General features: G+C 43.4%; 1 protein-coding gene across 4 annotated transcripts in view; it reads right to left on the reverse strand.

Annotated features, from left to right (window-relative positions):
• Positions 1-176: 176 nt before the first annotated feature.
• Positions 177-23,821, reverse strand: part of dgkb (diacylglycerol kinase, beta) — a 48,796-nt gene continuing 25,151 nt past the window's right edge. For all 4 annotated transcript variants that reach the window (XM_040164832.2, XM_040164831.2, XM_078094640.1 and 1 more), the window contains 6 exons: positions 17,718-17,782; positions 8,991-9,081; positions 7,361-7,556; positions 4,077-4,197; positions 3,905-3,965; positions 177-1,977 (listed from right to left, as the gene is read on the reverse strand). In XM_040164832.2, the coding sequence (XP_040020766.2) occupies positions 1,870-1,977; positions 3,905-3,965; positions 4,077-4,197; positions 7,361-7,556; positions 8,991-9,081; positions 17,718-17,782 (642 nt within the window). In that variant the 3' untranslated portion in view covers positions 177-1,869. The remainder of the gene's footprint in view (positions 1,978-3,904; positions 3,966-4,076; positions 4,198-7,360; positions 7,557-8,990; positions 9,082-17,717; positions 17,783-23,821) is intronic.

A 23,821-nucleotide genomic window follows, 5' to 3' on the forward strand; every position in this document is an offset into this window, starting at 1 on the left:
GATAATCTTCGCCTGGTAGCAAGCTACGTTTTAAGCTAGTTAAGGCTATTTTAGAAACATTTAAAAAATATATTTGTTGAAATTTTCTCAGACAGCAATATGTGGAATGTTAGGACAACAAAATGTTGGACAAAGGTCAATGTACAAATCATATTTAAAACACTTCAAACAAAAAAAGCTTTTAATATTTTTTATTATTACATCCATTATAACTTTTCCCATTCAACATTGGCAGGCAGTACTTGTTTTTAGGCAGAACAACATGGCGGTAGTTCTAGAGTAAAAGCATTAAGCGGAAAAATAAAAAATGCTGTGTACAAAAATACAACCTCACTGTACAAACGCAGCACCCTAAAAAGCAAAGAGATGGGAAACTCGTCGGATCCGTCTCCACTGGTGTATGGCACTTTTAATGACTGAACACATTTACCAAGTGTGTGTCACGCTGGTTGGTCACTAACAAATTCTCTAAGATGTGTGTTTGGTGGGACTGGATGAGATAAAACTACTGTTGTGTAGAAATCTACTGAATCACTACCATCCAGAATGATATTTTTTATTGGTATAGAGGAGACTTTTTTGTAAAAAGCTGCATCATTCATTCATTTATGTGTGCACGTTAGTGGCTGGGAAAAGCCTCTCGGAAATGTAATTATTGGATGAGATTGATTTTCAGTATTTCTTCTTTAAATCGAGTTTGTACATAAATTGTCAATAGTCATTTTGTTTTTAGACCTTAATTGGTCGATGCATGCTGTTATGCGCAGCGGACTGCAAACACTCAACCGTACAAATTGGAACAAATCAATGACCACTCAAACTGCCTCTTGTGAATATCCAACAATACAGTCACTGTAACAACATACAGTCCGATTGAACACAAGACTTTTTTTCTGATGCTTCTATCCACTTTGAAAGTACCTGAGAACCTGTTCAGGAAAAATACAGGATCTCATAAAAATGCAGCCATCTTATAAAGAATGATATGGTCAAACCAAGCAGCACTGAAGATGTAGATTCCAAAAAAAGATCAATTTTCACAAGTGTCAAAACAGATCTTGGTCCCTCGTGAGACAGAAAGTGTGCACCGTATTGGTAAAGCTGTCTGGAAAATCTCTCGTGCAACATAAAACAAAGAGTGTCATGCATTTTTCATGAAGATCAATAATCATTCCTAATCTTTTCACTGACTTAGCAGCAACACGGCAGATCAAAACGTGACAAGGATGACTTGCAGGAACCATTTAAGAAGAAAGCAAAATGTGATTCTCTGTCTTTTTTTACTACTTGAAGCCATTCACGAGTGAAACGCTGAAGAAATGCTGAGCAAACTTACTGAACACTTGGGAAAGATCAGCTGAAAGCTCTAGATATGTCAGCTTCGACAGCAGCAGCATCTTACTCTGTCCATCATGCGTCATGGGGTATGCAAATGTGAAAAAAAAACAAAAAAAATACTTAAAAAAAAACATCAATAGCAGCAAAATATGAATAAATAAATAAATACATCATATCACAAAAAACACATTCATCAGTGTTTTTTTCCCCCTCCACATGCCACAGATCACAACAGCAAAAATAAAAACAGACAATTAGAAAATTGGACATCCCAAAATAGCTTCGGTATTTTTGGAGCTAACCTACTCTGCACGCCGCAGATCGAAGCGCCGGCCCCTAAACACACCTCGTTCCGCATTAACTAGGGCTTCTCTGTGACGCTTCCACGCACCCAACCCACAGTTTGTAACTCTGCTCCGGGCGGTCAACAGGCATCGGAGACAACCCTTCGCTAACGGGGCCGAGCAACCATCAACTTGAAGGCCGCTGCCCCTTAAAGCTCGAGAGGATTCGAAAAGGCCCCCGAAGCGATCAGTCTTTGCTCTCGGAGCGCGTCCGTCTTATGACGGAGGAGAGGAAGCTCCGGCACTGCGGCGGTCCGATCAGCATGGGGGCCTGGTTCTTGTGGACGATCTCGATCTGGTGTTGGAAGGAAGCGAAGATGAGATTAAGTTGCTGCAGGAGAGTACGAAAGGTACGTGAGGAAATGAGAGAACTGATGTTTGTCTACCATTTTGTCTCTTCTAATAACTTGTAATACCTCCTCTTCAGTCGGGGTTATGGTGCTTTAACTCAAGATAAACCTTTCTCTTAAGTTTTTTCCTTTTATCCTCCTATGTGCCAAAGAAAATATGGGTTGATGTCAAATGGGGCCTGTTTGGTCCTCAATGTGAAAAGGTTACAGGATTGAAGATCAATGCAACAACAAATATCATCAGGATCAAGGGCTTTCATATCAGGGACCTCGTTCATTATAGAGCTGCACAAAGAGTCAAAACGACATAATGGTGAGAGGAAATGCTACCGTCTGGATTACAGTCACTACAAAGGAAAGCTGGCACTTGTTGTTCTTGCCCTCTGACTCAGAAGTCGTTACAGCTTCTTGTTGGCTCTCTACCATCATGAAACATGATTGAGCTCTAGGTTTCTGATGTGGATTACAAAAGACAAAAAAATCTTTTTGGGGAAGACACTGGTCACCTCAGGAGGCTCTCCGAGGAAACCCAAAATACATTTTGAGGATGGCTGAGCTCTGTTTTAAATACGCAACATCAAGCATCTACATATCAAAAGCCCCAGTTACAAAGCAATGCACCTCTTAGAAATAAAAAACAATTAGAACAAATTATTGATTTGTTGTTCCCGCTCACATCAGCCAAACTACAGAAACTAGGATGGTTTTATATTTGAAGTGTTTCATTTCATTTTTACCACAGCTCGCACTCAGTTATTAAAGAGCCAGTTATCAAAGAGACACAGATACATGTCATGTGTCACTTCAAAATGCAAATGGTTGAATGGTGTTAAATATGTTATGCACACCGAGGAACTGAGACGCATTTGCATAGTTGTTGTTGTTAATAATTAGTGGGTTAACATCCCATTTGAACTGTGGTGTTTTTGAATGGATTTAACAGGCCGCCTGATTCAAATTCAGCTCAGACAGACAGTATGAATAACTCGCCGTGGCAATCGTTGCAGCACAATTATGGATGGTCAGATCCTAACTTTGCTACATGGAGTTGTGCCAGCAGACACAAGAGCCCTCACAGGCCACTCGGTTTGTCATGCGCCGCTTTTCTTTAGCTTCCGTATGTAAATCTCAGCGGCCCTTCATCTGCAGTGGGGTGGTGATTAGAACTAAACATAAGCCTAATCAACGCAAACTAAGGAAATTCGTTTTGGAAATCAAGTGACGGAAGGGCAGACACTCGTCAAGGCACATGTTTGACATGCGGACGCTAAGAAAAGGCACTGGATTGATATTTTAAAACCTTGCTGGACCTCAATATATTTATCAATGTTGGTATTATTATCCCTTATGCAGTATTGCACTATTGAATGAGATTATTAATTATTATTCAAATCCTTCCACTCAAACTACAAGCAACTGGCAATGAACAAATTTAAAATGACCATTGTAATCAATAATAGCAGATTGTCCGGTATAAATAAGTAAAAGTAAGTTGTGTCTGGTAACATGAAACCACAACCATATTTTACACTCTGAAGTCATCGTCATGTCTGTATCAGTTCTTGCCTGAGGCTGTTCAGGTGATGTCACTTATTCTGGCTGATCAGTCTTCTGCTCAGGTTCACGTTGGGTGGAGATGTAAAATCTCCACCTGAGGCCACCAATCACCTCTGAAGCCTTGGGTGCACTTGAAATCGGCACAGTTTTGCTGCTATCCCAATTAATTCCGGCGGAATGGGTGGTATCAGGTCCAACACCGAAATCAAGAGTTCTCGTCATTGAAAACAGGTGAAATCACCTGTTCTTTGAACAATGACATCATCGGGGGAGGTGGAAGATGGGTGCTGCCAAAGAACGGCTTTCGTGACCTACCGTGCAGGGAGTCTGCATCCAAGGTTCCCCATCAATCTGCATGGGGAGGGATTTACTGGTTCTGAGAGGGAAGAAGAAATGCAACTTTGTGAAAAATAGCAAATTCCAGCAAAGATGCCAACAAGAAAGAGGACAAATCCTGACTGAGAAAGTGATCCGGCTGAACGCTGACCTTATGGTCACGGAGGAGCACTGCGCCAGGCGCCTCCCAGCGCTCTTCAGGCCGGTGTAGATCTGACCCATCTCCATGGCCCCTTCCAGCCCCACCACCTCCAGCAGGTGGTCAGACAGGTCTAAGGCACAAAGAATAGATTTTTACGAGTAAATTCCTGTTGCTTTGTGTAGATACTGATGTACGGACATTTTATGTCATGCCATACTACATTTAGGCGAGGAAGACAAAAAGACAAGGAGTTCAAATAAGATGTGATCGCTTCAGAACCTTTTAACATTCACGGTGAAGAAAAAAAAGAGAGAAAAGGCAACAAGAATAACAAGCTACACACAAAACAGCTATTAAATAGATTACACCGGCAATCTGGTGATAGTATAATTATTAATTCCTCTTCTGTTTTGCCGTTGTGAGCGTTGATTTTGCCCCCGCTGGAAGCCCCGTGTCACGCAGGGCCCATCCGTTTCAGGGGGCCCGCTACGCCTACGACTCTCCATCGACTCGTCACTCCACAATTTAAGACGGTGCAGCCTCGCTGCTGGTGAGCGCACGGACACTAATCGGAACCAGGACCCACTTTTAGCCGCTAGGTGCGTGCGGCGCAAAGTTAGCTCGCCGTCACCGCCGCCGCGTACATCCGCGCCGCTTGCCCTGAAGGAGTGTCGTGGGTAATGTTGCTGTTGCGGTGAGTTGCTGTTGTAGCCGCCGAGCTGTGGTGTCCAGCTGTCACCGTGGTGATGGACACACGTCCGTCCCTGTCTCGGCGCCGGGCCTGTGAGTGCAGTGCTTTCCAGGGTCGGGGTGGAGGAGTGTGTGTACATGCCCAGCAGGTTGACCCGCTGACACTGGGCTTTAAAGCCGCCCCCCCGACACACACACCCATTGTGACTTCTCACGTTAACGCAAACAGCTCACACGGGGCCCGTGCTGACAAGCGTGATGGACAGCGTCACCATGGCGATAGGGATTCCTCGTTGCCCTGGGCTACAAGGATCCAGTGTTCCCGGGAGTGCTTACTGTTGGAAAAGACCGTAGAGCCTCTCTGCTAAATGTAACAAGGTCAGAGCCACTCTGTTCGACCAGATGTTTAATAAAAACACACAAATAGATGTTTGACCTAAAAGTTTTGGGTAAAACCATTGACCTCTAGACGACCTGATTATTATTATTAAACCAATCCTACGTGACAATACAACTATATTTGGGTCTAAATAGTCATTTTCAGACATGACTGATGAAAGCACAATAAACAACCATGTGACATTTTGAAGTCGATATTTGACTGCGATGAACAAACAAACAGTGAAGGTGACAACGCAGAAAAAGAAAAAATCCATATGGAGAATTCCCAATAGCAGCGCTACGGCTTTAACATCAGCCATGTCTTCCCATGAAGACAAACGGCGTCCTTGTCACTGTCAAAGAAGTAACTGTGGAGGCCGCTGGTGGAGCAGGACCAGCAGCCCATCGGCGGAAAGTAAAACTAAAGAGAAATGGCGGGGAGGAGGAGGAGGAGGTGTAGGGTGTGAGGAGGCCGATCCTCCAAAGAAAGCTTCATGGGGCTTGTCGAGGGGCATCAGTCCCAAGCAACAGCCCCTCCGCCCACACGTTGGAGCCCCTCCCTTCCAACCCTCCCCTGCAAAAACCTCAGTCCCATTCTAAATAATTCACTCTGCAGCCATTCCCTTCCACCTGAGGGGGCTTGTCTCCTGGCGTCACCAGCGGGACGAATTAACAGCTCTCGAAAGGTCATGTTTTTTTTTTATTCTGCAGCCACCCTCCACCCATCCTCCACCCACCCGACAGACCCAAACATATACACACACACACACACACACACACACACACACACACACACACACACACACACACACACACACACACACAAAATAATCCCAACCAACAGTTTGATCCGTGCATCGGGCTCGGCGGTGCCCCCTCTGGGCTAATGCACTTCTGTGTTTACCTCTAAATACGTTGTTCTCTTGATCTGACAAGTTGGGCGGCTCACCTTGAGGGCACCTTCCACAAGGGCGTCCATTTATACACACACACACACACACACACACACACACACACACACACATCAATAAACAAACAGACAGAGACGTAGTGGCATACGAATACACTGCCTGCTCACACTAAGTGCCTTTCCACGTTCAGACAGTGGCCCCCTTTTTTAATTCACACTGATTGATTTTTATTGAGGGATTAATGGAGTGTTCATTGTAGCAAAATTGGGCTTTGAATTGATCAACTATCACCCTCACAGTCCGGGCCACACTGCACCTTCATCGAAAACTCACATCATCCCATTTGGGATGTCACAGATATGCTTTTCTTTCAAGGTGCATCACCCGAAATCTAACTGAAACAAAACAAATCAGAAAAGGAAATAAATGAAAGCTTGATGGTGACTCTTTTTCTTACCAGGTAAAATAAACCCATCTCACCATTTACACCTGAAAAGCATGAAGGCAGCAGCTGGACACGATAGGAAATAAAAGGTTTAGGCCCTTCATGTGACTCAGCTGACTCATTCTGCTTCGTTCATTCATATATTCCCATTAATGGGCTTCCTTTTGACATATATGGATTCGGGGGAATGCCAAACACCTTCCCCTCCCCCCTCCGTCCACTCCTATTAACTGAGCCTGTCCACTGGAGCCCACACAAACCATTAATACGCAAGTGACAGTCCCAAACAGTGACATGATTGTACCTCTTCTTTGCAAACAAAACCGGCTAGCAATGATTCGCCTTGTCATCGGTGAAATATTCATGCACTCTGGAAAAGTTTGGTGGTAAGTTGAGGCTTTGATCTGTCTGATAGGGGCAAGGACACAGACTGTGCGATTCTGTGTCCTTGCCTCCCGATATTTCGTACGGTATAATGTCTGATAACGCAAACAAACCCAGATCTACTGTAGGTGCAGGGTTTTGAAAGTGCTGATTTGCACAATTACCTCACTCATGTGTGTTGAGGTTGTCAGCATGTCAGTGACAATGTTAACTTGGGGATGTGTTTCATCTAGCCAAGTTTGGTCTCAGTTCAGTAATGAAGTACTCAGGGTTTATCCTCGGGACACCATGAAAAACACTTTTTCGACGAGACAAGGAAGCCAACATTGCTATCTCAGGATCCATACAGCTGCTCTGGCTAAAGATACACACACTGTTTTTAAACAAAAACAACTCGTAATGTTTTTTTCCACTATGTTCTATCTCATAAAAGAAAACCACAACAGTTGAACATGTATTAACTCCTCTGCTGTCAAAGCTACCTTGAACTGCAAACGTGAGCTCCTTGGGGTCGAGCACTGGTGTCCTCTTGTCTTGGCTCTTTTTGCCCCCCTTGCGGTTACCCCTCCTCTTCTTGCTCTCGCCCCAAAGGTTGGACCCGCCGTGCATGCTGGGAATGTTGAGAATGGCAATGCCTTCCAAGGAGATGCTGCTGAGGTCCAAAGTAACGCCGTCACACTTTTAGAAAGGAGAAAGAAAAAGTAAAAAAAAAAAAAAAATGATTTGCCACAAAGGTATAAGTCGTTGGCACCAGTGGTTTCTAGGTAGAAAACATTCTAATCAGATAAGTGATGAAATTTGCTGAGCAAAATGTGGTTCCGCGTGACTTAACAGATCACCTGATGGACGATGGACGAAAGTTGGAAATGTGGATGCCAGCACTTATTCTAATGCTACCTTGTCTTTAAGTAAAAAAAAATAGGTTATCAACCCATGATTGCAGCTAGATTAGACATTTATCAGACCACCATCAGTCTTTGTAATGTCCTATTCAACCTTTGTTTGAATGGCGCTTCTCATTGTAGAGACAGTGGGTGGGTTGATGACGTTTCCACTGGGCTGCTGATAAAAATAAAAAAAAATTAAGAAACAACGGAGGGTGGAGAAGAGAAACCGATTGGTCAAAGATGCCAACGAAAGAACTGGAACAACTAGAGAGTTGATGAGATTTGTGACTCTGTTGCTAAAGGCACAACCCTAAAAACATCAGACAAAAGCCAAGGAGAGGCAAGGAACCAAAAATGACAAACGGCTACGCAACTGCAGGACCGTAGAAGTATTTTCCACCTCTGAGAAAGCGTCTGTCATGGAAAAACGGCTGTTGAGCGCCACACGTGTTTAAAGGGCAACCATGAACACCGGAACCTACTTTCTGCCCAGGCCTAAACTGATATCGGTCTTTCTGAACATGTACACGTTCCTCTGTCTGACCCTGTAGGCCTATCTCCCTTTTAGCTCTCCTCTGTGTCAGTCTGAATACATGTCTAATCCTGAATCCGTCTCTATGAAGTTTTAGACTGAGTCCGCTCTTACTATCCCAACCTGAACCCGAACAATGAATTTGATGTGACAAAGGCCAGTAATACTTGTAGATTATACACCAGTATGGATCTTCCTACCTCATCCAGCACTATGGGTACTTATCGAGCACTAATTAATGACGACCTCGGCATTCAGTGGATAGCTCTGAGAAGGGGGAAGATGAATTGTATAGACACCGTCTTCATTATCACTCAATATCACGCACAGCAGGGTCATGTAGGGCTAATTACCTTTATGTCGAACTGACGTTCAGTGTGAAGCAGGAGGGAAGGTGTACGGATAGCCTTCACACATCAACACGCTGTCTAGGTGAATTTAAAACTTGTACAAATGTGTCCCATTTAAGGAACAATGGTTGACCAGAATATGTTTTAACAAGCACCAGTATCTTTAGCTGAGAGCTTACCTGCATTCATGTGCATACCGTCTTCATCAAGTTCTCAACAGAATATTAATATGATGACCCGGATTCACACAGCAGAGCACATAAAAGCTGTAACTTTAGTTTATTTTCCGTTTTCATTTTCTATAAGGCTAAAACAGAACCAGAAAATGTGTGGTTTTATTTACCTCAACCTCCAGAAAGTCGTGGAGCTTCTTACACGTGGCCGAAAAGGTTTCCGAAGTGCCGAACTCAAAGTACCACAGCTTATTCTTTGTTCTGAAAGAAACGAGACAACAGGAAGTGGAAAAAGATCAACAATAGAGAGGAAACATAGGGTGTGTTTTTCCCACATCAAAATTTTGAAGCATGTTCAGTCAGCATCTCTTTTTCTCTTCTGTCTCCAGTCTCTTATACGCTCAGCTGGTGAAAAAGAACCCAGTCTGTAAAGGTGTGATTGATTCACGCTTGAAAAGAGGATTCTCTGAACTACACAGGAAATACACCTCTAATGTTTACCGCTGACCAAAATCACACAGTCATTAATCTCCAAAGAATGTATAATGTGGCTCATTAATCACATATTGAAGCATAATGATGAATCCAAAGCCAGTAAGAGAGGCATCTGAGGGAGCACATGGGGTCACCAGTGGGTACGCATGCCAAACATTATGACCCAGTGAGGGGTGTAAGAGGGTAATCTAACTGCCCCTGCAATTAACGGAGGACCGGGGCGCTGCTCCCCGGGCTTCCTCCAGCACACACACTCCCACCGCTAAGGCTGATGATCAATGACCTCGCAGGGGTGAGTCACCATCTGTCCGCATGCTGCTGTGGTACATTCAATTCTCGTGACTACACAAAGAAAATGTCTTATTTGGCTATCGGCGTATTGATTATTTGTTATACTCTGTGTGTTATATTGTTTTTTTTTCTAGTAAGTAACGTAAAGGCGGCCTGTGTGTCTTCAAACTAATCAAACAAACATCTGAGGGGCATCGGATTTAACTTTTTATGGCAGTGTGATATTATTTCTCCAACAATTGTAACTGAGCGCAATGCTTTGATTTAGCTTTAAAAATGTCTATTGCTCTACATTATCTGCAACAAGATTATTCAAGTGCTATCACTAGCAGAGTGGGTGTCAAACTTTGATGAGGTTGCATTAGCTTCAGCTAAGCTAAGCTAGCAATTTAGCAAACCAACCAACACAGAATCCGTCACTCTCAAGTGTCAGTCACGCATTTCGCATGTCGCCAGGAATATCCAGAGGCGGGCGTCCAGCACCTGTGCTTGTAGTACCAGCGCAAATGTTGACTTCTTCAACTTGGACCTCTTCCACACGCACGTTCAAGTTGAAGAAGTCAACACGACAAGCTGGCTAACTTTGTGTTGTCCGGAGGCGGGCGTCCAGCACCTGTGCTTGTAGTACCAGCGCTAATCTCACGTCCCTTAGCCAGCCTTCTTTTGCACACGGCTCTGTTGTCTGTTTTGAATGTTAGATGTAGCCACGCCCCCTGATTTGCATATAAGAACGTGAAATGTAAAATGGCATTATGAAATAAAAGTACCATGAAATAATTAAATGTATTTAATATTTATGTATTTATTGCCTCATTTATTTATTTCATGATGTATTTCAAATGCATATTTCATGTACTTACGTATTTATTCATTTATTTAATTTTGACTAAAAGGCATTCCATATCACACCACACATCCAATTACTCACGCCAAAAAATCTTGAAATTCATTGAAAACTTCAGAGAACGTAGCGTCCACCCCCCGAGAAAATATCACTCCAGGTTTTCTTGAAAGACATATGAAAATAAAAAAGTAGAAAACCTCATGAAATAAAGTAGAGGACGGAAGAGATTAAATGCAGAAAATTGAAAAGGAAGAGAGCAAGTTGTATCGGATGTATCACAATGTGCGTCACAGCATCACAGCGTTGAATCAGCGTCATGCCATCAAAACGCTTCAAGAACAGAAGAAAAAACAGTGCTAACACGTAAGAACTGACCACAGTAAAAAATGGCCTTCTCGTGGCTGTAGTCAAAGTGCTATGAGAGGAACGTATTAGTATAAGAAGAGTAACAATCACTGAATTATTGATTTCCTCATTAGGACTTTTGTCAGGACCATTTAGCCACTTTATAAATGAGCTTTCGTTAGGGTACTTGCAAGGTAGCCCAACTCAGTTGATTTATAATGTGCAACATGGTCAATAGAAGAGGGATGGTAGCAGAGGGAGGTGGGAAGAGGCAGGAGGGCGACAGGGCCATGCTGGGAGGCTTTCCACAACAACACACCCCGACCTCTTCCCCAGCATGATCATCATCATCATCATCATCATCATCATCATCATCATCCTCGTCCGTCTGTAAGGCCGGTAGTCCAACCCACAAGAGCACATGAACACGAGACAGGGCCATTTTTGCAAGTAAACAAATGGAGGTGGCCACTTTGAAAAGCATATTCAAAACGAGTGGTCGGAGAATGAAGCCAGGTTCAGTACAAGGAATGTTCTGGATGCATAGAATCGTTATCGCTGTGTGGAAGCGGAGTATCAGAGGTAAAATATTCAATAGAACCACATGAGCAGATGTGAAAAGGCTGATTTGAACAATCCAACATTTTCAAAGAAGAAGAAAATCCAATTATGCCAGAAGCAGCTACGTCCAATTTTTTAATGTTGAGATGAAATTAGAAGAAAGCAACACATGCTGCTGTTTGAGATATACATTTGGCAAGTTGTAGGAGTCTCCAACAGAATCCACAAGAGAGCTTGTTGTTATATTATAATTCTTAATGGCAAAACACTGCCCATGAGCTACTATGTCATTCACCAAGACATTTATTGGGATTTGCATCAATAAATCATTGTCCTCTCCTCAAATTTGACAGTATGGCTAAATCTGTTTTTTTTATTTAAAAGGACTGCAGAACCAAACGACACTAAAGAACAGATACAGTGAGAGACAACATCTGAGAATCCGGTCGATTCGCTACCACTTACCCTAACAAGCGCACCATGGCAACAAATCACCTCATGTCCCTGTTCATTAGGTAATTAGGAGCATCCCATTGGCTGGATCGGATTGTCGTTCGTTATCCGCCGACTGACGCTGAACACCAGACTCCTCAGACTGACTGCGGGGAGCGTCTCCTACAGTATTATCAGGGAGTCCATTTGAGTAAGATGATACTTTTAAGTTAGATTACGAGGACTTAGTGGTAAGAGCAATAAATGGTAAAATAAAGTGTCCATTTCCATAAACATCTTGGAAGTTCCTCTGATGTATTCCCCGTGGGAGCGATTTGTGTTTTCACCATTAGGTATGTAGCAGGTTTTCCATCCTCCGAGCTGTGATTTAACCTGCAGTGTATCAATGCAAAGTGTACTGCAATCATAACTTTAGCGGTGCTCACGTGAGATCAGCTGTTGTTGTCACAGCTGGCACAGCAAAAGAAAAACAGCAGCTCATGTTTCCACCGCTACCCAGGTGTCGTTTTATTTGCACAAACAAATCACAAAATAAAACTGAAAGAAGAGGACATATTCAAACTGTGTGGCGCGAGATGAGAGAAGACCACAAACGGGCTTAGAAAAACATCTAATAAAAGACAAATGTACTGTAGCTCTAACACCCTAAATCAAAACACCCGTGTGCATCAACCCTCCACCGGTTGGTCACCTGATATTAAAGGATGTCTGAGGCGATGAGCTTCACTGCAGCCTTGCTGTCCTCAGGCCACAGCGCTTTCAAGTGCACTTTCTACCGGCCACACTGCACGCCGAGCAAGCAGCCATCGATTTTCTTCCCCTCTGACACCTAATCTAACCCTGGATGATCTACGACCTTCATCTTCACACTAATTTCTACTTGATCAGAGGTGATAAATATCGCATTGACATAACCAACTCTTTGTGCATTGCATCAATGCACTGTTTTGTTTAACACGACACCGCCTGGAGCGCGCCGACTGGCAGTTTGAGGAACGACCCGGGTTGCGTCGCCTTGCCTTCAGAGGCCCAGCGAGCAGTTTGAAAAATGTATCTGTGTCTGTTGCACTGAAATGATTCCAAGGGGCCTTTTTTCGTCAACATCTTTAGGGTTGAATATAAAAAACTGAAGTGATACGGTGCATAGAACTTAACTGTTCGGCTCAACATTTTCTTTTACACTTTTTGGAGAAAACATTTTTGGGGAAAAATGTGCTTTTTTCCCACCATTATTCCAGTAACAATTCCGATAATTAGTAGGAACACTTGAGCGTTGTTACGGCGGCTGTTGAACAATTAAAAACAAGTATTGTAATAATATAAAAGTCGAAAAGAAACAGAATCTCATTTGTGACTGTCTGGGAACTGTTGAGACACCTGAAATGAACTGAACGAAGCCATGCTGTTAATTAATGATTTCATATTGTTTACAGGGCTTCGGGTGTTTATCGAAGGTCTGACACCTCCTGCAACACATCTGCAGGGGGATCTTACTTCGATCCCGTTTTGTTTCTACAGTCAGGGTGCGATCGAGTTAGTTATCGTTCCCCATTAGCGCGTGCGAGTCTTCTCCCGAATGGACCCTCGGTGGTTGTCAGTCAGTGACGTCACTGATGTTCTTCCACCTTCGCTCTGCGTTTGAGCAGCATGCGACATGATGAGTGCTAAGGGGAGATGCATTAATAGTTTATAAGACTTGTACTCCAGCTGAAATGCTAAATGTCATCGCTGTTTGCGGTCAACCGTTGTGTCAAACTGATTTCCACGTCTCTCTGAATGTCGCTACAGTCTTGCCAGACAATGTCGGGCCAAAATCAGAGACGGAGAAACTCAGATGTCAAAAATAAATGCTGACACTTATTTTAAAATGTGATCGAATACAGCCGGTGTGTTTGCCTTTCAGGTAACAAACATTGTCTTTGTGCCAGTCGGCCAACTACCAAAAAATAAATATGCATTACTTTTAGTGACCAGCAGGTGGCAACTCTTTTGGTTGCAAAAAAAGGAAGTCTGGTTCTACAGAAGTCTATAAGAAAAGGACTCTACGTCTTACTGGATTTACTCCCTCAGTAAACATTTTAAACATGTGTTTATGGTCTCAATCTCCAGTTAAAAGTCTTCTCCAATAAATCATTTATTTTCTAAATGATGGTCCTTTAAAGTCTCAGCCCCTCCACTAGATGTACGTATGTAATATGCAGAGTCTTTGCTTAAGTCCATGTGGTTTGTGTGTGTGTGTGTGTTCCCACTGAGCTGGGGATAGGGCCACAGGTGAGATCTCTCTAAATTACACAAAAGCGTTCATCAATTATAGATGACACTTTGGTCACATTTCATCCTCAAATGAGGTCCGAGGGCGGCCGCCACCGAGCTCCGCCCTGCGTGTTTCCCAAATGAGTGCCTGCGCATGTGTAACGTAGAGCGCCATCACCTGTGGCCCGGTTCCCAGCTCAGCAGGAAACACACACACACAAATGTGTGTGGACGTGTGCGTGTGTTGGTGATTCCGGCGGCTCCCATCCAGCACACGGCAGCGCTTTGATGAACATACTCATTATGCTAAAGAGTGCTCCATGCCCGGGCTTCCCTGTGCCTTCGAGAAAGGTTAACTCAGGATGGTTACACAGCACAGCGAGGGCCTGTGGGCGCACGGGCGCAGAGCGGCTCTGGAGGAGCGCCGCGGCGGTGTTAGATGTCTCGGGGACCGAAAACAGATCCGGGTACGCGGGGTAAATATCATGGGAACATCAAAGCGCCGTGATGGATGCCGCGGAATAAACAAAACATCGCAGGTGAAGTCGCAGCGGTTTTCACGCTGCGGCCCAAATGTCCCAAATCAGACGAATTAGTATCATCTCAAAGCAATTTCATTTCAGTAACACGGGAGACGGTCAATGTCCCATCAATGTATGTTGATCCTTCCTTACTATTAACTCAGAGAACATGACTTTTAAACGAAGACATTATTATTATTTTATCATATTACTATTAATATGATAAAATCTTTGTGTTTTCCTGCTGCTCCTCCATATTCAACAACCTATAAAACCTGTCCAAAGAACGTCTATCCGTGAAAGAACGTTTAAAGAACGGCTCACACGTTTCTAAATAACAAACAGACGTATCGGGAAAGAAAGGAAAATGTGTAATCTGTGTTACGCTATGTCAAAACTTAATGTAACATCACAGGGAAAGTAAACAGGACAAAGTTCTTCCAAACCTCCACCGCTCTCTTCCCTTCTTTCGGCGGATTACTTTCCTCTCAGTTACAGATTAGCGTGTAATTACATGGGAGATCAGCATGAAAAAAAGGGGAGTAGCATATATTTTAACGGGGCGGCGGAGGAGGAGTGGCGACGGGGGAGGAGGTGGCGCAGCCTTCGTCACGGGCCGACTGATTGTCTGCTTTTAATCCTCAACCTCATTATCACCTCCAGGTCCGGCAGTGGCAGTAAATGAATCTATCTGCCGAGTGTCAAATCTTCACACCTTCGCCCTGGTAATCACCCCAAGGTGCAAATACAGAAGATGGATAGAACAAGAGAAATGAAGGGAGGGGGAGGAGGAGGGGGGGTATGACCCCAGCATTTCATCAACAAAATCCCCTCATTTCATAATTAACAAAAGCTACTTGATGTTGTTTGGTAATTAAAACTCATTAAATATTCAGTTTCCTTAAGGTCAAACGAGTCACAAAATCTACAGATTTGTTGAATGTGGGAAGTGAAGCGCCATTACAGCTGTCACATATTAAAACCCCATTATGTCAAAATTTGACATTTCTCTTTTTCCAAGTTCTAAAATTTTACATTTTTATAAACCTACTCGAATTTGAACTATGATCAAGAGCCAAGATATGGCTCTAAAAAGCTACATGACAGCAATAAAGATAAGAGATATAAAGAATTTTTGTCTCTATGAGGCCTTGTTTTTAAGGATATCTTCTATTCTTTAGTATTCTCTACGTCTGACAAGGAATATTAAACTAATTTTACGGTGCAGATACCTGCAACTAAAGATAACAATCACTAGGTAAAATAAATTATTTCAATGAAAAAAGTATTACATTTAATTAATAAATAAAAACTTTTCCCTTCCCGCTGTTACCTCAGAAAAAAAATTGCTTGTCTTTGAAACATTGGTCAATTAGGTATTTTGATTTGACGTTACAACATATAAGATGAAAAGGAAAAGTTGAGCAACTGTTAGAAATATCATTCGGTCTGGTGTAAAATCAAATGTGAATGTGTGTGGAGCAAAAGCTTCCAACACATTTATGCATAAGGGAGTTTCATGGCGCTTAAAGGTTGACAAAAACATGTTTCCTTGAGGAAATCATCCTTGGATAAAAGCGGGTGCAACCTGCTCCGTTCTCACTGGCGTTCATGAGCTTCGAGCTGCAGGAAGACGACTCTGTGATGAGTCGCGACGCGCTTCCAATGGACACGAGCCATTTTGGACAAATCCAACAAAATCGCTGTGTGGTGGCGGGCGTGGTTTGGCTCAGCTGCAGAGGTGACGGAGAGGGGAGTGGCTCAGGGAACGGAAATCAACATTTGTTTTGTCCCTGTATTTCAGTAGCGGAGATCGTATCCTCGTCATTCCAGGACCCCCCCCCCAAGGATCCGCACATTACACTCTTGCTACCTTGAAAAACTATAATCATGCATTATTGAATTGGCAAAGGAAAGTGTGTAATAGAGAGATCCTAAACCCATTCCCCCTCCTGAATTATTAAATGAATTCGAATAACAGACGGAATCTTTTGCCTAAAATACCTATATCATTTTTCATTAAAAGGCTTGAAACGGCGAGTAGGACAACAGAGATGCGGTCGGTGTGCGCAGGTCTGGACCCTGGCTCACCGTGAGCTGGACAAACAACACCGAAGAAGTAATGTGGTTACTGACGACGACACGGCGATGACTACCCAACGCGTCTCTGGTTAATCAGAAGATTTACAGCCGATGTCTTTAGGCCGCTCCCTTGTAGCCATTACACAACCGACACAGTCTCAGCTTCCCCATTTCGCCGGCACGGCCGCATGATCGAGCAACAAGAGGCAGAAGGATAGTTGGCTAAATGTTGTACTAAGACCGGGGTAAAATATGATAATGAGTACAAATGGGATTATTAAGAGGCCGCGTGTCATCAGTCTGACTGATCCGTGATGTCAAACTAGCCAAGCAAATTCAATTAGGCCCGCAATTACTCCCTGGCGCTAGTGGAGACGTATGGGGGACGTTAAATATTGATGGAAACATAGATGCCACATTTGTTCATCTCCAAAGGTGAACGCGTCTCCTTGAGGTAATCACAAATGCTAAATAAGAAGCCGGCCCATTTGTCAAACGGCGCTCCGGAGAGGATTCATGAAGCGGGCAACAGACGGTCTGGGGAGGCTCTGCAGGCCGGTTGGTTCAGAATGAGGGAGCTTCTTCTTTTACCTCTCAAGACTTGTGCCAATCACGGGCTTTGGTCCAAACATTGAGCCTCGGGATATTTATGGTTACTGAAAAGAACGAGTTCTGTTCATTTGGACGGAAACCAGCACCAGAGGGAGACGATTTTTCGAAATGTTTTCAAATGCTTTCCATGTCTCAACAAAGATGAATGACGAGTGACATAACTGTTCACCTTGTTTGTATCAGCCGCTGCAGCCACAATACGAAAAAACCTGAACTCAAAAAAACCTGAACTTTTCTACTGGGAAATATGTTCCTTGTTAAATTCCTCTTGTCCGTAATTGTTAGCAAGGAGAAGCATGTTTTAAAGTATAAAGTATACTCATAAGTAAGTACAATCATTGTGCAACAGACTTCTATACAACTAGAAGTCTATTACTGTGAAAATCCGGTGGGTTTGTAACCTATCGCCATACTTTATGGTATCGGAAAAGCCAACTTACCTGCTGTTGAACTTCTCGGGATGCTTCTCCCTCATGACATGGAAGCGACGTGCAATAGAGGCGTCCTGAAAGACACAAGCACATCTCCAGCTCAGTTATTCTCTCCTCCTCAAACCTCCAACTCCGGCCTCCATTAATCAAATCACACTTCCTGCTGCAGCCACGCAGTGTGGCGTTTTTGGGGGCGTTTTGTGATTCTGTGATTTAATATAAAGCTTGCTTAACACGTCAAGCTATTCAACATCCTCAGCACAAGTACAGCCATTCGCCTTCAAAGCGAACCGCTCCACTTTAACCGACCCGACCTCTCCAGCAGCGCAGTCACACCTCGCACGTCTCTCGTGTCTATAGTTCTATAAGATGGAGGAAAAAAAAGCTGTGTGCGGGAGGTGGCAGCGGGGTTGAGCTCGGGTTGGAGGGGTATTGACAGAGAGCCTGATGAACAGCACGCTGTCTCCACACAGGCTAATTAATTAAACACACATTGTGAGTAATCACAGCTCCCAGCCAACAGGGTGCTGTTTTCTCTCCTCCCCCCGCCTCTCTCTCTATATATACATACATATCGAGACGCGTACACACACACACACACACACACACACACAAATATACACTTCTATATATATATATATATATATATATATATTAATATATATATCCTCTCAACCCCGTTTCTGACCCCCCCGTCTGTCTTTCGCTGTGCAGCCTCGTTGGGAGTTCTTGGTGTCACAGGGACACAGTTCATGTTACATACGCTAGAGTGGTGTGACTGACGGAGACACTTCATCAGTAACACCTCCTCCATCTGGTATGCCTGTTATGTGGTATTTGAGCGTTAACGTACGGAACAAACAACCGAGCCGCCCGGAAGAAAATCGTGTCGTTGAAGAGTCTGAAGCCCAACCGAGCGGTGATGTGGCCATGTGCCGGAGCACAGCGGCAGGATCAGAAGTTGGACCAGACGAGACTTTGTGGAGGTGTTTAAGTCTCTCTTTGGAACAAGTTTAAAAAAGGTCACTTGACCTCGCTTCGTCCTGCTGCGTCAAGAAAAAGAAAATAAATCTCAATTTTGCAGTATGAAGGTTCGCTATTTTTTAATTTTTAAATATTTTTAACTTTGTTCATTTATTTTAAACTAACTCATAGCATTAGCATTTTATTTTATTACTCGTGTTACTCGTCTATTGTCATACTGTCTACTGTCAACTGCCAAGTCAAATTCCATGTATGTCTGACATATTTTGGCAAAAAAATGTTTCCTGATTCCTGAGGAGGAATAATTCCTTAAAAACAAATCCCCTACATCCAGAATTCAGTAGCATGTCCAACAACATCAAACCGGGTCCCTCCAGCGTTTGGTTTATCTGTTTATCTGAGGTTGGAGGTTACAAGCTCCATATGTAGATATGAAGCGCTTATTGTGCAGATTCAACAATTGTTTATTTCAATTGATTCTACACTAATAATGTCCTGAACTTCATATTCCATCTCTGCCAATAAACACCCCAAAAGATAATACAGTGTACCTTTAAATAACATGATATCTGAAAAATGCAGATTAGTTGAGTACCATAGTTGTCAAGTATCAATTATTTATTAGTTTAGATTTCAATGATGTGTCACTGATTATATGTCTTTTTAAAGTGGTTAAAGCTAAGAAAAGCGAGCTTTTGGACTCGATGGCGAGTGGACAGCTCGCATCCAGCAGAGCTAACAGAACGGCCGCCACTTTGCTCTGTGGCCGAGCGGCTCGTGGCTAACGAGCCGGGCATGCTACCATGCAATAAAGGCAACACACACACACACACACGCACACACAAGGCATGCAGGGACAAACACGGGAAAAGCTAAACCAGATCAATATTATGCTCATATTAAACATCCCTGTTCCCCACATCAGTTGTGCGAATAAGTATGCAGAGGACCTCGGCAGCAGACTGGGGAGTCTGAGGTAATGAACTACAGAAGGACAGAGAGAATTTTCTTTAATTTACACTTCCAAGTCGGTGTCAGCAGAAAAACGCTGAAAGAAAGACCTTCCTGATGAAAAAGACTCCGAACAAACTTCTCAGGAAGCAGCTAGGAAGTGGCTACAAATTTCTGGAGCTTGTTCCTCTCCTCGTCCTTCTCTTCTTCTTCTGCTTCCTCCTCCTCCTCCTCCTCCTCCTCCCTTCTACTAAAGCAATCTGTTTTGACCCGCTCCATTTTGAGTGGAACTACACCACAGGGAAGACCCCCTGCTAGCGCTCTATACCGATATTTAAGAGAAGCCAAAAAGAGAAAAGAAATCAATGGCGCTTCTCTTGAAGTCTCTTGAAGACGCTGTAAGCTGAAGACCAAAAGAATCCTTCAAGATCCCCGCAGACTCTCCTCACGCTTCCAACGCCAGCCAGAGAGGTGAGATGATGGATATATCTGAGACAGCGCAACTTGACTTTCTTGCAAACAGGACAATGGCTGCAAACAAAAGAGTGAAAAGCGAGAGAGGTTGTCTCCCCTTTGGTTTAGGCTCCGTTATCGGAGATTTGTACAAGTGGAGCCGCGGCTTTGCAACAGTAAACAGCGATTTCAAGCTGCCGGCGGCGCAGGAAGGCCTTTGTGGTCCTCCATCGACGCAGCGGTAGTTTGTTGAAGGGGGGAAACTTTTGAAGTGAACCGGCTCAATGCCGCCATGTTGCTGAAATCAACCTCATAAAGAATATACACTATATATCTGTTTTTCAAGATGGACAAATAACAGAACTTGGCAGATACGTAAAATGACTGATACAATTATGAAATCAACTAAAAACATTAGGAAAAAAGCCAACAAGAATTTATAGAAATGATAGATAGATGTGTCTGCTCAAAGATGAAAGTATTTTATTCTCGCCTCCCTATTGAAGCGCACTCCAAAAGTACACGTCATAAGGTGAGGTTTCAGACCTGCAGACCTGAAACAATGATTTATGTTCATACGTGTGATCAAAGTGGCTGAAATGATTTCAACTTTTCAAAAATATTAAAACTTTAACGTGATAAAACGACCAAAGACTGAACCCATGACATGTTCTCCTCACTAAATGTTCCATAAACTTTGTATAATCAGCACAGCTACTGATATATATATATATATATATATATATATATATATCAGTATGTTGGACACATGTTCATGACCCCCTCGCGGCGGCGTCTGCTCTCTCCCCCTCTCCGTCCTTCTCTCTCTCCATAGCTGCCCTCAAATAATTACCAATGTAAAAATCTGGCACCCAAATTAATACAGGACATGTGTAATGTCCTCTCATAGCTCAAAGTTTAGTCCAATTACGAGTGGGCCCCAGCGGTTTGATGTGCCTTTCACCACGGGGGAGAGTAATGGCTTTGACAGGAGGGCCGGGGTCATTAGGGCGGCTGACTGCATTATGGTAGTGGAGCGCGCTCAGAGATTAGTTCTGTCTCTCACCCCTGGTCCTGATTGAGATCATTACACTTCACGTCACTTCCACATCCTCCCGAAGGGACGGCGGCCATTAATTCTGAACCGCCGTGGAAGAAGGTTAGTTTGGAAGACCCCCCCCCCTACACACCTCCCCCAAAAAAGAGAAAAAAAGACGACAAAAAAGGGATGGTTATTTTTTGTTGTTGTTGAAAGAATCACCCGAGTTGTTGGATTGAAACAACTTGAAATGAGAGGAGTCTCCGGTTGGAGGCCGTTAGAGAGCAACGAGAGCAAACGCAGCGATAGAAAGGTAGAAGTTCTCTTTGAATGACTTCAGATTTGAGCACGCGGCGGCGGCGCTTCTCCTGCTGATGTCTTGGTTTCAACGTCGTCATTACAGAAACAATCTAATCTCCATCTGCATAATCTCTGAGGTAATTACCAGCTTGACTTGTCGGGTAATCTTTATTGCCATTTTCGGTCTTTTCGTTCCAACGGAAAGCCAAAAAGAAAAAAATAATAATTGATGTGACATGAAATATTATATCACACTCAATTCCATAGAGATATCAAAGTCTTCTTAATCCCCCACGAACAACTTCATTTGTCATCATCACGCCTGCCGGGTGCTAATCCCGCTTGCAGAGCGGAGACAATAGCGGTGATGAGTCCAGGAACCAGGCGGGACAAAGCTCTGGTTCAGCAAGAAGGAGTCAACAACTTACTGTTATTTCTATGGTGTATTTAACAGAAAAGTCACATTAAAAAAACACAAATAGTCGTAAATCAATACCAGGCATCCGTACACCTCGCCAGGACTACAAATCCAGAGACATTATGCGTCCTCACTGAATGTCACGACTCATTCCACTCAATCCAGGGTTGGAAAAGGTATTGAGAGAGATGTTTTTTTTTTAATACTGAACAGAAAATCTGATGTTTCAATTTTTCTTTTTTTAGCTTTTTTTTTTTAATGCTGTTGCCAAAGTGTTCAATAAGCTTTGGTAATATCTTCAGTGAGGACGCTTTGCACGGAGAAGAGTTGACGTGAAGCTGTGATGAGGAAACCTCTGGGATTTATACGTTTCATTTCTGAGGATGTACACATCCAATGCTCCAAATATGAGGCGTACTTCTCTGGTTTTCCCTCCAGGCTTTATGCTGGATTTCTGCAAAAAATATCCCCAAATCTGACATTTTCTGAAGGATTTTCCAGCTCCGACTCCTTTCACCTATTCCACTTAACCTCTCACTCTTTTTGTGCCTTTACAAAGCGTCTTACAAACAAGGCTGATTTGACAGCGCTGTGCTAGAGAAGCTAACAACATGTCCTCATGCAACATGGATGCCATCACACAAAAAATTGCGTTAAGTTCCGCTCATGACACGCATACAGTCTTTTCAAAATAAGCTTCCAGCTTCACAGTAAACAACTCAGTTTGTTTTAGGCAACACAAATACTTGGTTGTATTGAGGAAACTATTGTTGTTTGAGAAAAAATAACTAAAGAAGCGCCGTCTCTCAAGTTCTTCAAACTTCTTTCAAGATAACGTGGATTTTAATTTCCGGCTACGAATGCCGGATGAGAACAGGCGGAATAAATCTACGCAGGAAATATATCGCTCCAAACCTGTTTTTCTATACAGGCAAATGAATGCGCTCGAACCACAGGATGAATGTGGAGAGATGCATTTCCCCGCTGTAACCACTTAGCCCTGTACGACAGCCAGTAGCGCTCTCCTTTATCACAATGTTAACAAGACCCGCCCGCCAAAGTCCTCCGACATCGTCATTAGGGGCCCCGGCTGGAGGTGTTATTCAACTAACATTTGTGAAGCCATGCATCACTTACGTCTCCCAACATCGAGTGGCTCCCTCCTATGCCACCTGCAAATGTCAATTACCATATTTCCCCTGACATTTATCAGTAATGGCTAACATGAGCTACGTGAAATCAGTGTCATTATGTAGTAGATGGACAGGAGGGTGTGTGTGTGTGTGTGTGTGTGGAGGGGAGAGGGGTGAGGGGGGGAGGGGGCGGGTGACGCCAAAGACACGACGAGGCTTGTTCGTCAATCAGAGGCTGTTGAGCACATCTCAATAAAGGCCCAACCAGAATGTGATCAAAGCAAACAAATTGACTGATTATGCCGTTATTGGAGTTTTTTTATTTATTTTTCTGTATCTTTAAATAACTGACGGTGTCTCTCCGTCCGTCTGTTGGGTTAAGCGGTTTACTGGCTCCTCGGCTATTCCGCGGTGGAGACTTTGTCCCCGTGATTAAACTTCTCTTTGGTGTGAAAGGATCAAAAAGCCGCCGTATGCTCACAGGTGAGCCTGAAGTCGCACACGTAAGGTTTGTGACACTGTAGCGTGCTTTAAAAGATCCTGCGAAAAATAAAAAGTTACACGGTGCTGAGAAGCGAAATCCCGCCGTGTGGGCGATGTTACAGAAGAGGTGTTCTATTCATAGCGCCTTCTGTTGTATGAAGGCACAACAATGAATAAGAACTACAGGTAAAATGCAGATAATGACCCACGTTGTACATTTTAGATTTGCATTCGTCAAACCAAACAATAAATGATAGTTAAAACTGTAAGTTGTCTTACACAATACTAAATACCAAGCTGTAAAACAAAGAAAATCAAAGTACCGTTTCTTCAAGAAAGCTACAAACTACAA

Source organism: Gasterosteus aculeatus, chromosome 20 (assembly GCF_964276395.1).
Source record: "Gasterosteus aculeatus chromosome 20, fGasAcu3.hap1.1, whole genome shotgun sequence".
Lineage (NCBI taxonomy): Eukaryota > Metazoa > Chordata > Actinopteri > Perciformes > Gasterosteidae > Gasterosteus > Gasterosteus aculeatus.